The sequence below is a fragment of the Schistosoma haematobium genome, chromosome 4 (assembly GCF_000699445.3).
Source record: "Schistosoma haematobium chromosome 4, whole genome shotgun sequence".
In the NCBI taxonomy this organism is placed as follows: domain Eukaryota; kingdom Metazoa; phylum Platyhelminthes; class Trematoda; order Strigeidida; family Schistosomatidae; genus Schistosoma; species Schistosoma haematobium.
In genome coordinates, this window is record NC_067199.1 from 41304075 (window position 1) to 41319969 (window position 15895).

Below are 15895 nucleotides of genomic sequence, written 5' to 3' on the forward strand. Positions count from 1 at the left end.
CCGAATCCCTTCGGAAGTTACGAGGCCGATGCCCCTTCTGACAACCAGAGCGACCATTTATTTAGGTACATGGAATGTTCGTACAATCTGGGAGACTGGGAGAGCCTTCCAAATTGCTGCAGAAATGAGGAGATACAACCTAGAGGTGCTTGGGATAAGTGAAACACATTAGACGCAAGTTGGACAACAACGACTAGCTTCAGGAGAGTTTCTGTTATACTCCGGCCATGAAGAAGAAAATGCTCCACATACACAAGGAGTTGCATTGATGCTGCCCAAACAAGCACAAAATGCACTTATAGGATGGGAATCTCATGGACCAAGGATCATCAAAGCCTCCTTCAAAACAAATAAAGGGGCTTTTCAATGAACATCACCCAATGCTGTGCGCCTACCAACGACCACAATGAAGACACTAAAGATCAATTCTACAATAGGCTGCAGTCAATCATCAAGAAGTGCCCAACAAAGAACCTGACCATTCTGATGAGAGATTTCAATGCCAAGGTTGGAACGGACAACACTGGATATGAAGACATCATGGGACGACACGGACTGGGAGAAAGGAACGAAAATGGTGAGAGATTTGCAAACCTATGTGTCTTCAATAAACTGGTCATAGGCGGCACCATATTCCCACATAAACGCATACACAAAACCACATGGACTTCACCGGATCACACTACACAGAACCAAATCGACCACATCTGCATCAACAAAAAGTTCAGGAGGATGATGGAGGACGTGCGAACCAAGAGAGGAGTTGATACAGCATCAGATCATCACTTGCTGGTTGCCAAGATGAAATTGAAGCTCAAGAAGCACTGGACAACGGGGCGGACAATATCACAAAAGTTCAATACAGCTTTTCTTCAAGATACTGATAAACTCAACAAATTCGAGATAGTCCTCAGCAATAGATTCCAGGCCTTTCATGATCTACTCAATGGAGAAGGAACTACTATAGAGAGCAACTGGAATGGGATCAAAGAGGCAATCACTTCAATATGCCATGAGGTTCTGGGTCACAAGAAGCACCATCACAAGGAATGGATCACTGTTGATACACTTGGTAAGATTCAAGAAAGGAGGAACAAGAAAGCAGCAATCAATACCAGTCGAACAAGAGCAGAAAAAGCCAAGGCACAAGCTGAATACACAGAAGTTAACAAACAAGTGAAGAGGAGCATCAGAACCGACAAACGTAAATATGTGGAAGATTTAGCAACGGCGGCGGAAAAGGCTGTAAGAGAAGGAAACATGAGACATGACACGACAAAAAAACTCTCTGGAAATCGCCGCAAACCAGAACGACCAGTGAAAAGCAAGGAAGGCAAGGTAATCACCAACATTGAAGAGCAACAAAACAGGTGGGTAGAACACTTCAAAGAACTCTTGAATCCACCAGCTCCACTGAACCCACCCAACATCGAAGCAGCACCCACGGACCTCCCAATCAATGTTGGCCCACCAACAATTGAAGAAATCAGCATGGCCATCAGGTAAATCAAGAGTGGCAAAGCAGCAGGAGCAGACAACATTCCAGCAGAGGCACTGAAAGCAGACGTAGCGGTAACTGCAAGGATACTTCACATTCTCTTCAGCAAGACTTGGAATGAGGAACAAGCACCAACAGACTGAAAAGAAGGAGTTCTGATAAAAATACCGAAGAAAGGCGATCTCAGAAAGTGTGATAACTACAGGGGCATCACTCTTCTCTCAATACCGGGAAAAGTCTTCAACAGGGTATTGTTAAACAGGATGAAGGACTGCGTAGACGTCCAACTTCGTGACCAACACGCAGGATTCCGTAAGGATAGATCGTGTACAGACCAAATCGCAACTCTACGTATCATTGTGCAACAATCAATTGAATGGAGTTCATCACTCTACATCAACTTCATTGACTACGAAAAGGCATTTGATAGCGTGGACAGAACAACACTATGGAAACTTCTTCGACACTACGGCGTGCCTCAGAAGATAGTCAATATCATACAGAACTCATATGATGGATTACACTTCAAAATCGTGCATGGAGGACAGTTGACAAAGTCGTTCGAAGTGAAGACCGGTGTTAGGCAAGGTTGCTAACTCACACCCTTTCTCTTTCTCCTGGTGATCGCCTGGATCATGAAGACGTCAACATCTGAAGGGAAGCGCGGGATACAATGGACATCTAAGAGGCAGTTGGATGATCTAGACCTCACAGATGATCTGGCCCTTCTATCCCAAACGCAACAACAAATGGAGGAAAAGACGAACAGTGTGGCAGCAGCCTCAGCAGCAATAGGTCTCAATATACACAAAGGGAAAAGCAGGATTCTCCGATACAACACAGAATGCACCAATCCAATCACAATTGACGGAGAAGATTTGGAAGATGTGAAAACCTTTACGTATTTGGGCAGCATCATTGATGAACAGGGTGGATCTGATGCAGATGTGAAGGCGCGGATCGGCAAAGCAAGAGCAGCATATTTACAACTGAAGAACATCTGGAACTCAAAGCAACTGTCAACCAACACCAAGGTCGGGATTTTCAATACAAATGTCAAGACAGTTCTACTGTATGGGGCAGAAACCTGGAGAACTACGGAAGCCATTATCCAGAAAATACAGGTGTTTATTAACAATTGTCTACGCAAAATACTTCAGATCCATTGGCCGGAAACTATTAGCAACAACGTACTGTGGGAGAGAACAAACCAGATCCCAGTGGAGGAAGAAATCAGGAAGAAGCGCTGGAAGTGGATAGGACACACATAGAGGAAAGCACCCAACTGCGTCACAAGACAAGCCCTCACATGGAATCCTCAAGGTCAAAGGAAAAGAGGAAGACCAAAGAACACATTACGCCAAGAAATGGAGATAGACATGAGAAAGATGAACAAGAATTGGATGGAACTAGAAAAGAATGCGGAGGACAGAGTGAGTTGGAGAATGCTGGCCGGCGGCCTATACTCTATTAGGAGTAACAGGTATAAGTAAGTAAGTAATCACCGGTTTTTTCCTTATTTTACAGATATTCATTCAGTAAAACATTGAGAAGTATGAAGCTACTAATAGAATATTACTAAGCCAGATTATAAATTATCCTCTCCCTTTCTCTCAATCTATCTACAAAAACAATGCATTGTTATTATGTCAACCTCATCGAAAAATCACGAAAACAAGATATAATTTTAACGAAACACAAAAATAAGTCATTTTAAGGCATAATGTAATATAAAAATAAAAAACAAAGAAAATGAACGTACAATCTAAATGATATGGATACCAATCTACAGATAATGTGGTTAAATTAACTCGCATTGATCCATTCGGCACAATGTTTGGATTGAGTCGAATTTCTAAGAAGAAAGTAAAATGAATGAAAATCTGGCTGATTTATGATAAATAAAAAAACTGAACGAATAATAACAGTTTGAAGTATTAAAAATTATGATTCTGGAGAAGCAGTATAATTAAATTTTATAGGAATGGTAAAGGATGGTTTGTTAAACTTGGGAAGACATTTGTACTTCGATGACGAGATTAACAATTTAGTGGTAGATGGTTCGCACCAATCTATAGAAAAACCTTGAATATAAGTTTCATCCTGGTTGGAGCATGTACGCAAGGCATACCTGTAATCTTGACGAGATTGACGCTTCCGTGAGATTTGGAACCTTTGTGATCTAGTGCTCACAATTGATTGATCACTGGGTGGCGATCAATGTCATGCTTGTCTAGTCCTTATTAGTGCAGATCGAATGCTATCGATCATGTTGCAATGTGGCCAACAATGTAGGTGACTCGACACTGCGGGCACTATGTATTGAGATTTAGATGGTGGTTGGAGGTAGTTAACAGGAAACCCTGGACTCGGGTTTCGTGCTACTTGGCACTCGTCAGCAAGGTGTACCTGTAATCTTCAGGGAACTGATGCTCCCTGGCGGATTCGATCTCGTGTCACCCAGCTTCACAGTCAGAGACGTTACCACTGAGCTATCCGAGCCGTGACTAACCTCCTGTAGGACTGAGATGTAATCACAATTGATTGATCAGTTCTGCATTCAACTTTGAGCTACACTGTTTGTGAAGAGGACTGCAGCTCTGTACGACTACCAAAAAAAGTAAAAACAGGTAACACTTAAAACCTTTATAAAACAGGTCACAAGTCAAATTTCTTAACCCAATTCTATACAGGTGGTACACACGCCGTATTTTTACGTAATGACAAGCGGTTAAAGGAGTAACTTACAACTCATTTACTAGAAATTAATTTACTAACTTTCTTTAGTTTCATCACAAAAGTTCAATTCTGTCCGATTAACAATCAAATGATAGGATGTTTCCAAAACATCATATTGATGAAACATATTCACAGCATTTGCATAATCCCATGTACATTTGGTATTTCGTACTACTACCGTGGGGTAAATATTACTATTAGTAGTATAGTTAGTATTACTACCATTATTATTGTTACTGTAACTATTATTCACCAAAGACTGAGTTTCTGATGATGAAACCAAAGTGACGGTTTGTCGCTAAATTAAAAGAAACAAGTAAAAAGGTCAAAAAGCTTAACGACACTACTTATTATAACAATAAGAATTTATTAGACCAATAAGTTTCTCAATAAAATACCTGTGCTGGTTAATAACACTGTGGTGTATGCTACTTATGTCGACAGACATAAGTGGTATGTAACATCAATCAGAAGTGAAATGCATGACAACAGAAAGCTAAGAAGATCGAATTAAAGAAAACAGAAAGGGAAATAGGAAGGCATTGTGAATTGGAACAATCATACAGAATGTAAAGAGCAGTTGATTGGATATTTGCAAATGAAGTATTTTATGTATGGTTCTTATATTTTACCAAGATACTTTGTAACTTTGTGTTAAAATACATTGGTTGTCCCCACCTGTATTCTCGTTCATTACTTATTTGCAAACTTTTCATCATAATAACTTGATTCGAAATCTAATTACATGACCTATCTAATTTACAAATAACTCAATTTTGAAGTACTTATTTGGTAACAGATGCAAACGTTGACCATTTTTAACATATAACATTCTCAAATTTATTGACAACTGCCTTATTTTGGCGTTTACAAAATATCATAATTATGGACTTATAACTGTAGAGTCTAATGATGAAGTTATTAAAAACAACTGTTCGCTCTAATATTCTTTATTTTTGAATACCCTATGGAGATTTTTAAACTGCTAATTATAACTATTTTACGTATTTTGTTGCTCTTTTTCAATGTAGTACTGTGATACAAAAAAAGAAAAAAACACAATATCAATCCTTATTACGTTAACATTTGTTTTAATATTTACCACTTATCTTTTGATTACTTAGCAGAAGGTTAATATCATACAATTGGTTCCCTTTATGAGTTTGAATAAAGGCAAAACAGAAACCGAGGCAAACGGTTAATAGTTACCATTATTGTTATATTTGTGCAGAAATCGATAAATGTGGAGAGAAACAACTTTAGTTGTTGGATGTATTGTTATCTTAATAGTTGAAAAAAAGTAGGTTTTCAGCTAATAGTTAGCAAGATGAAATACAGTTACAGCTTAAGTAATCATATTGTAATATTAAATGGCAAAGAAAAAAAGTTGTAGACATAAACTCTGCAAATGACACTTGAGTAGGAAGGAGATTTTTAAAGGGGATAGAACATTGATAAGATTTGTACGAGCCTGAATCGATTGAGGAGATAAACACAAGTATTAAGCATATCTCATAAACACCGCCCACCCTGATACACAATGCTGGCTGGTATAGGGGTATATATATATATATATATATATATAACTGTGATGCTGCAGATTAGAGGGTAGCGAATTATTGGTCGGACCAAAGGCGCGCAAACACGTAAGAACGACCTAGGGTTCTGATTGGTCCCACTTCCCTTTCTAGCCCAGCCAGTTGAGTCCAGAACACAAGTCTCAGCCTCGGATATATGAATCGCTATATTTCAAACATACTCTGTTTATATATCAATCAGGCAGACCACATCGTACCATAAAATAGAAAATAACATTGTACAATATTGGCCAACAGGAAAATGACACGTTAAATAAATATTGACCAATAAGATGATACCATTTCATGTCCAAGGATAGCATTAGGCTTAACAGGATAATTTTCGGGATATTTTCCTGAATATCCCAATATGTATATTCAGTATTAGTCCAATTTGGTAAGTAAACAGATAGGAGATTCGATTCATAATAATACAGTTTACATTTATATAAAATGTATTCATAATGTTATATCTCTACAAAACAATTACTGACTAATTGTTCAGTGTATTTAAATGTTCCATTAGTTAGTGATAATCCAATAATTATCACGTAGGACTTGTTTCATTAAGTTGGACGCCAAATTGGCGCTCTGAACATAGATAATCTTAGATTATTTTAATTAGTTTTATCTCGTACTTTTTTGTTCAGTTTTCTCTGTTGTAAACTTCATCTGTGCCCATAAGATCGCTCACTCTAAATGTTAATCGAATATGATTCCATCATAGAACCTGGTTTCCTAAACTCAGTAATAATAACAGTCAATTAAGGCAATCGAAATGAACTGATAGTTAAGAAAAAATTAATTTTTAAATCCACTACATTTTACATACTAACCTTAGCTTTCTCTGCTGCGAATCGTTTACTCTGTTCATTGGCTAAACGTATTGAATGTTCTAAAGAACGTGCAAATACAATGGCTGCCTCAACTTGAGATAATGTGAATACCCAAAGTATATCGTCTAGTATAAGACGAATACGTGAGCTAATCAGCGACCCATCTACGTGGGTAGGGTGAAGGAAGTAGGGAACAAAAATTAGAACAGAAATACTTAGAATTTGTGCAGAAAATAAGCTTTTTTAGTCATACACTGAAAATATATCGTTTCATCAATGTACTATAGGAGATACGCGCCATGATTAATTAAATAATCACGAAAAGTGTTGTCTAAGGCCAATAATTTACCGGTGAAGCCCACCACACACGTACAAAAGTGGAAGTAAATTCCAAAGATTGTGTTTATATTATTTCTTAATGAAGTTCATCAAACTCAGAAATAGTTACATTTATCTCAGCAATGTCTGTACGAAGTTCTTAAGCTTCAACTATGTTTATAGCCACTAGAATTACATGGTTCTTTTTACTTAACATTAGCCATCAAGTAACTTCATCTGGACCCCTCTGGGTTAAACTCGGTCCCAAGCCTCGATAGAATTAGCAAACCCCCTTGTAGGAAAGGACCTCCCTAACCAGAATGAATCAATTAATTCATCCAAACTCAGCCATGGAAATTGGAGGGTCTTCATACAGAAGAGTTATGACGTCTCATAATGAAAGCCGACATCCTTCCGAAGCTGCGAGGGCGACGACACTTCTGAAAATTAAAGTAACAATTGATATAGGCACTTGGAATATCATGGCAGTGTGGGAGACCAGGAGGGTCAGTCGAATGGGAACGGAAGGGGAAAGACACAACCAATTCTCTCAAATATACGGATGAGTTTGGAGGATTCTAGTGAACCAGCTTGACCCGAATTAACGAGATGTCCCTAGATTGAACTATTGACTAACTTATGTAGTCCTTTTGATAGCACTTAGACTTTTATTTCGTAGATGATTCACACTGAATTTTGTAACTGATATACCTCACAAGCTAGAACAGATCACACGCTGCCTGAATCCCACATGGCAGATAGGATGCAACCGTTGGATTACTCGCCTAGACTAGGTCACCGTTTACATGTTCTTGTTTGGGATCATCCATTCGGTAAATCTTCTGACAGATCTTACAAGCAACATTTTAAGTATAGTTCGAACCAAAAATCCATTGCGACAGGTTTTTTAGACTATCAGTCATCGCCTATCTATGCTAATTAATTTGAAAATAGTTTCGGAAGAGCTTAAAAAGTTACCAGATCAATATATGGTTTCAGTTCAAAAAGTTATTACCTGTTTACTTGAGACATGTATGGAAGTGAGAACTTCTTGGTTGGGTTAAACGAGATAATTCCCAGTTATGATTGGAGACTATATTATTCAAAATTGATTGTAATCAATTAAATGCATCATTTTTCATTCTTCCTTTAAACATTTACAGACATAACATTCCAATATTTAACATTCTGGAAATTCATATATTTTATGTTCTCGCTACTGACGTATTGATTTTACATGTGAAAAGATAGAATCGTATATGTTTGTGCCATCAAGAGCTGATAAACCTTAATTCACTTACAGTATTAAAACATAACATGTTACATACTTTATTTATGATCATTACTTTTTATTTGACCTTCGATTGTTTTCAAAGAAAATGTAGTGTGGCTAGTGTTCAAAATGGATTACGCAAATAAATCATACTTCCTAAATCAATTTCGTCTTATCATTATACTATGGAACATAGTACAGCCGACTAATGACAGTTTATTTTCAATTCACACATGCAACATCTTAAAAAGCAAGTGAGATGACAGTCTTAATCACAGAAACGAAAACCAAAAGTCTGTTCTACCATTGTACACGTAGTTTTTAGTTATACATACAACTTACCTGACCGAGAATAAAAGGAAGAGAGATTTTAAGTAGCAACGCAACTGTTGGATCACTAATGTGGGACTTCAGTCAAACTTTTACAAAATGTCATCTGAGGAAATTTATGACAAGCCAAACATATCTAAATAGCCATGTAAGGTCACATGATATGATACGGTTGTTTGTTAAACCAGATAAATGTATGTAGGAGTTGTGAAGCTTAACTAAACTATGACCCTAATCAAGGTCACTCCTCGCAGATTCACTATTTAGTTTAGTCTGAATACCTATGAATAAACATTACTATGATGAATTCACTTGATATTGTTTTATTTGAATCTTCCCATTGATGTTTTTGGACTGAAATTGATCAGTCTCTTATTGGCATATGTGCATACTGTGCGTATGCCTCGATATTGCCTTAATTTACAAGCATTGTAAGCAGAGATGGATAGTGGCTAGTAGTGGAATCCAGGACGCGCGTTTCGTCCTGTTTTGGGACTCGTCAGCTGGATGTACCTGCATCTCAGAGTTGATGTTACTCTGGGACTCGAACTCAGTACCGTTCGCTTCAAACGCCATTACTATGATGAGTATATATATATAACATTGATTGCATGTCTAGTTAGGTGAGTTACTGTCTTAAAACAGTTTTATCATTATAACTACAAATTTCGTTTTCATTATGTTGGTGTGTGTAAGGGAATATGGTTATCGAGGTATAAATATAAATAAACTTTTCACGTCTTACACAGTTTGCCATCTTTATTTATTTAATGATCACGCAACAATTCAGTATTGAGTTGAAACACAGAAACATATTTAAACATTCAAAAATGAGCGTACTTTTAAGACAGCTATTTTAACATACCACACTCAAACAAAATTCAGAATTTCGAAAAATCTGCGTCAAAAGTGAGAGATTATAAATTACACTTTTAGGTTATCAATGTATTAACTAAAGTGAAGGTTAGTGGAAAATATCATTCAGACTTATTTGCTTAGAACTTTCAGGTGTTCAAATAATCAGATATACAATCAGATTGAATTATTAAACTGAAGGAAAACGACGACAAAATAGTTATATCTTCGGAAAAAAGAATGAGAGGTGGTATTTTCGTACAGATAAAATGATAGACACTTTAAAATCCTGGGACTGTTTCTAGTAATAAAAGATTCTCGACAATTTTGAGCGATGAACATTGTACTGTTGAAAATATACATATTAATTAGTGTAGATTTCTTAAGCATTAAAAAAATATTTCCGTGCTGTCAATAATCAATAATGTTCTACAAAAAAGACCTTGAAATTTAGCATAAATTGTTTTTTACACGATTTCATTGGCGAATAATTGCAGCTAATCAACAGAGAAATTTCGCTCGAAACCTTTGACAGATCACACTTATTTGTTATGACCTAACTTTCGTAACTGGATAAAAGCTTTTACGAAGTTGACTAGGTGACCTGATTTTTAACCTACAGATATGAGTCTAAACAAAATGAAATATAACCAAATTGTCAGTTCATACGGAAAAAGTCAACCAATTACATGGTTGGAGGTCAACAAAACAACAGGAAATGGCAACAAGAAGACAGAGAAATATAAAAACAGATGAAGACACCACGTTAAGAGTGAGGTCATCAGTATGAACTGACTTAACACATGTGAAATGGTCAAGATATTCACTTCTACTTTAAGTCAGCGCTAATGATAATGTACAGAGCCATAATGAAATCTTTGAAATTAAACCATCTTGCTCAGAAAACTCGGCATCGCCAAAAATAAGAACAATTTTACGTTGCCGCGAGAATAATGTCGGTAATTCTGAAATTCTGTATTTGTTTTAACAAATGACTATAACTAAAGTATAAGAAATATCTATAGCCAAAAATAATTAAGCTTACCAGATAACCGCTTTTTCATTGTTAAACGCACACGAGATTGGTTTGTTATAAGTCTAACTGGTGTACCATGCAGTTCAGTTAGTAGACCATCGGCCACAATACGTGCTGATTCCCAAGAGACTTCCTTGAATATCAATATGGAATCATATTGTGGCATTGTCAGAGTGCTTAAATTTAACAAACAATTTTGCCAGTTCGGTGATTTACTCAGCACACAAAACCTGGACAACTAAAGGAAACCAATTGAAAGAATGGTACAATAAACTATGCGAAGACTGTATTTATTTCACAACTAAAGAAAATAAATAAATATTTTGTGACTCTAACAGCAGCCTAAGTAGAAAGGTTATGTTGGCTGAGGTACGGGTAGGTTGGTAGAAATCTAAGAGCAGCTAAAACAAAACATGGAATTAGTTTGTAAAGACATTAACAGTTGATATGAGCTATGTTGTTAGGTGCAAGCTACCTGGTTAGGACTCATGTAATCGTCATAAAAGACAGTTAGAAACTTTGGGCTGCATTGCTTGAAATTCGTCGCAATGGTGCAGATGGACTCACTCTTTATCTCCTGTTTGATTCTGAGTTTCAAAAATTATTGAATAATTTTTACCTTTGGAATTCATTTGTTCATCTTGAATTTTATCCTCCACGTGTACTGTTTTATGTTATCACTGATACTACCACTACAACTCCTACTAACTTGGTATTCATCTTGGCAATTTCATTTCATTTTGCTGATGTGGTGTAGCAATGTGAACTGATCTATATATGCGCAAGGTTCTACGCTATTTATGGTTAAAGTTATTATTAGGGTTTGAAACAGACGACTGATATTTGTGCACAACATATCCCTTAACCGTCTTGGTTGATAGAAGCAAACTACATCATTCAATAGCCAAGATCCCCCACCTAAAAAATATTTTATTCTTAGATTTTATGTTCTTTAGGCAGTAATTTAATCTGGTGAAATCAGTTCTATAATTGTACTATTGATCATCACACATACCTCATAGCTAGGAGGTCAAACATAGCCCCTTATATCTTATACATGAGTATAAGGGAACAATAAACTCAACAGTACAGGTATTAGAAATTAGAGAATGACAAATTACAACAAAATTTCGTTCATAAAATATACACACTGGTGAATACAGCTTTTAAAAAAATGAAAGGTCATATACAGATATCAAAATAATCAGGGGACATAAATTTTTACTTCGGAAATCTTTAACTAAATCACAAAAAGAAGCTCGAAACAGGATTTAAAAATACTTAAAAACCACCTTTTTGTGCACAGCAATACGAATAACGTGGATAATAAAGTAACACAACACAATTCGGGAGCTAAATACAGGTTGGAGTGCATCAGGGAGTGACAAAACGGTTAGTAATACAACAAACAAAAGTTTATGGTGTATGTCTTGATCACTCAGCTTGGATAGAAGAAATCAATAGACTTATCATACTATGATGACACAATACAAAGCGGATTTATAAACTGAAATCGATTTTCATTATTCTACTCCTAATGTGAATCAATTCGCATAACAGATACAGGTTTGTTTACTGAGCTTCGAGTCACACTTCAGTTGTATTAGCAGTACTGACCAAAAAATTAAACAGAAGGTGAGGCCAGGCTTGAGAGTGCAGCTCAGTGGTTTAAAGTCAAGTGCTTCAACCAACAAACAACCACCCTATAATACCATGACTATGATATCACTACTTGTTTTTTGCCATATGACTATGTAACGCTATCGCGACGGATGTATGTAAAATTAGTCAATTCTTCATCAATCACACCTATGTATCGATCTATGTCTAAATAACGAATATTATTTTGAGTATACTTCGAAACACATGACATACAGAAAACCACTATGGAAAAATATAATTTGCCAATTATCAAGAGCATTTTTAAAGAAGACATACTTCAACTGAGCCCTGAAAAGCTTGAGCGAAGAACTCAATAAACACTGAGTTCACTTGAATAGTAACTCCATCAATTACTTTATCACTGAACCCATATTTGCCAGATCCGCCTCTGTGATAGGGATAGAAACGTTCATTCAGATTTTATCAAAAAACAAACCTATAATTAGCTATAGGCGATTGTGAAGCTGGACGTGGTTCATTGAGCGCTTGTAATTCAATATTTACAAGATCAATACTCTTGATCAACGAGTAATTTTTCATGATAATAAAATGTGAGATTAATATGAATGCTTACAATGAAAACAGGATGAGTTTTTAACTTTGTCCAGTGTATCTAAAAAGAACGTTTTATTTGCTATTCGTGACACAAAATGGAGAACTTACTTTAGCTACAACATTTGTACAATATGCTTTACGTAAAAGTAACCAAGTTGGCAGATCAAGAAGCTCCATTAAAGCATTTTCTTCTAATTCTAGTGTTTCCAACTCCAAAACACCTTTTAATAAACTCATATGAAGTTTATTTGAAGAAAGGTTTTTCGTAAACCTGAAGTTGAATTTTTGATCAGTAGGTATAAAGAAAGCCCATTAAAGATGAGTAATAGGACAAAAACGGATTTGTTTACTTCAAACACAAATTGACATCAATAGGAAAATATTAATAATTATGAAACTCTGAACCGTTATATAGTTATCTTCACTGTTTGTCAGCATAAATCTACCGGTCCAAGGATCTCAAAAATATTATCATTCAAGGCACCAAATCAGGATTTCGTGATTCACATTATCGAAGATACGGAGCGATTATCGTACAATAACGCTGATGAGTACATATTGTTTTTCAACTGCAATGATTATACAGATTGGTATATAATGGAATATCATTCAACGAATTGGTTCGAAGGATTTGTCTGATTTAAGCGTAGTTTTTATCTGATAACACTTAAAATGCGACCAGCCACACGAGAGAACATGAAAGCTGTTTGCTTAAAATGTGGGATAAAATAAAGCGGGTAGTGCTATCAACATCAAAGCTGAACCTTGAACAAATGGACATCAATCGAAATTGACACACTTCATATTGAGACATCGGGAAGAAATTAACCAGATGTATAGCAAGGAATCAAAATGACGGTGAATTAATTGGTAACAAGAACGTAAACAAACAATATAGTTCAAGGACTATAAGATATGAAATAATATCGACACCTGAAATTAATTAGATAGAAAATAGATACATCTACATCACCAATCATTTCTTGATGCAGTACAGTCTTATAACAATAAAGTAATCCAAAGACCTCCGAGTTTGGGTTTTTAAGTCATTTTTGGCATTTAACGTATCCATCCCTTGGAAATACCAAGATGCAACTAAGTAGCTCTCCAAGATTAATCGGTTGTCAATGGTATTTTAGATGGCAACAATCCTTTATGAAAACTATTTTCAGAATAAGGAACTACGATTTAACGATGTGAGTGGAACAATGGATCATATCTACATTACTATCTAATAGTCTGAGATTCGAAACAAGTAAATTTCACTCTAGATAACTAGGTTTGAAATCCTTAAGTACTGGTGAACGCGTAGACAATTGAATGCTTACATACACAACACCACATACAGAAATATCTACTAAATCCCATTTAGTGAGATTTTTATGAGAAACACCTACACATGAGTTACGACACGAGACATCTATATTACTAGTATATCATCTAAAAAGTGTGAAGAACAACAGGCTCTCTGTTTTTTACCTGAAAAATATTGCGGATTGTTCAAGAGACCGTAACCGAATTTATTCGAAATCCTCCAAAAATATACAAGATGTAGTCTATCTCTGAGTGTCCAAAACATCCCCCATCAACTTTTTAAATTTACTTTCGATTTGACATTTAAAACTATTACTCTGAATGATTCGCTACATTTTAAGGATTCTATATGATATAAAGCAATGATTAAGGTTATCGATCGGTAAGATGTGATCACCAATTGACTAAAATTTGGTAGTTTTGAAAAAATATGTTATTCATTACTTGAGCATGATATTCTACCATATTCTGATAGTGTTATCATGTATTTCGTCCAATTTTGAGATGAATTTATCAAAAAGTTCATTTTACGCAGTGATTATCTGATTATAATTATTGATTGTCAAGAAGATAGTCTGAAAAATATTCTGTTTTTTTGTACCAGACGTACTTCTTCCCAAACCGGTTTGTTTCCTTACCACTTGAAGGCTGAAACGATAATATTGGACACATAATGTTGACGCCAAATCGCAGCTTTCGATGACTGCCTTGATTCATTACGTTTACTACGGTGTTGATAATTTAGAATCGGGCAGCCAAGTACACTTTACAACACTTTGAACCTTTACGTCAAAATAACATTTTAAGTCTCCAGTTTACCAATAAAAGTTATAAATGGTTTTTCTAAATACGGCCCAGCTACTCTTATTGTTTAGCATTCATACATTTCATTTCACTCGATAAGTCTCCAAAACAGAACATGGTTGAACAGGAACATAATTACAGTTCAAATAAACAAAGGTGAATGGAAGTAGAAAACACAATAATAAAAACATTAGTATATTATTAATTTTACACAACAAGATTCTAGAGTCTTCTCCGAGTATCCGCTAGCTCTGGTTAACAAATGGCCGATTAGCGTGCTCCAGTCAGTAACAACGTATAACTTCGTACGTACGTACATCAGTTCGAATTGCCACACCACATTAGCACAGAGATACAGTGGTCGATTCAAATCCCGTAGTGGTAGAGGTAATAAGAGTATAAGCAGTAATCGGAAAGATTAGGGTTTGGAGATGTTATTCAAGGAATATAATACAGTGAAATAAATTTGGAAAGAGAAAAAAGAAAGGGACATGAAGAATTCGGAAGATTAAAATTTGGGAGAACACAAAGTGGATGCACCCGCGCACACCATTGCAAACGATTTTGAGCCATGTCATTCAGGGTATCTAACCATCGGTTGCTATCATATCGCGATCCCCAATCAGGTAGTCTACACCTACCAACATGACTCAGTCCATTTGTCAGTGACTTCATGGACTTGTGCCATGTTTTGGTCTGGCCGCACCTAGCTTTCTTCCAATCTACTCCTATACCACTGAACATCGCGCGTCCAGGAAGTCGTTCGTTGGGCATACGTAACACGTGTCCCAGCCATCTCAACTGATGAAGTTTCACTACCTCATCAATTTCTTTGTCATCCTTACCTAGTACCCGTTTCCTAACAACTGTATTACTTACTCGATGGTCCCAGGATATACAAGCAATGTTTCGAAGACATCTATGATCAAATACTAGTAACCTACGAATATCCTCTACTCTTACTGGCCATGTTTCATTGACATAAAGTAGGAAGGAACGAACTACTGCACAGTAAACACGTCCTTTGGTTGATAGACGGATATCTCTCCTACGCCATAAGTGACGCAAGTTGGAAAAAGCTAGTCGAGCTTTCTGTAT

The 15895-nt window shown here is 36.2% G+C and overlaps 1 protein-coding gene across 1 annotated transcript in view; it reads right to left on the reverse strand.

Annotated features, from left to right (window-relative positions):
• UHRF1BP1L (uhrf1 binding protein) overlaps positions 1–15895 on the reverse strand; it is a 66075-nt gene that overhangs the window by 38755 nt on the left and 11425 nt on the right. Inside the window, exons 2-9 of the mRNA XM_035732534.2 lie at positions 12788–12950; positions 12699–12737; positions 12561–12640; positions 12401–12512; positions 10472–10700; positions 6651–6814; positions 4277–4535; positions 3261–3353 (exon numbers count right to left, since the gene is read on the reverse strand). Coding sequence (XP_035587222.2) covers positions 3261–3353; positions 4277–4535; positions 6651–6814; positions 10472–10628 — 673 coding nt within the window. The 5' untranslated portion in view covers positions 10629–10700; positions 12401–12512; positions 12561–12640; positions 12699–12737; positions 12788–12950. The remainder of the gene's footprint in view (positions 1–3260; positions 3354–4276; positions 4536–6650; positions 6815–10471; positions 10701–12400; positions 12513–12560; positions 12641–12698; positions 12738–12787; positions 12951–15895) is intronic.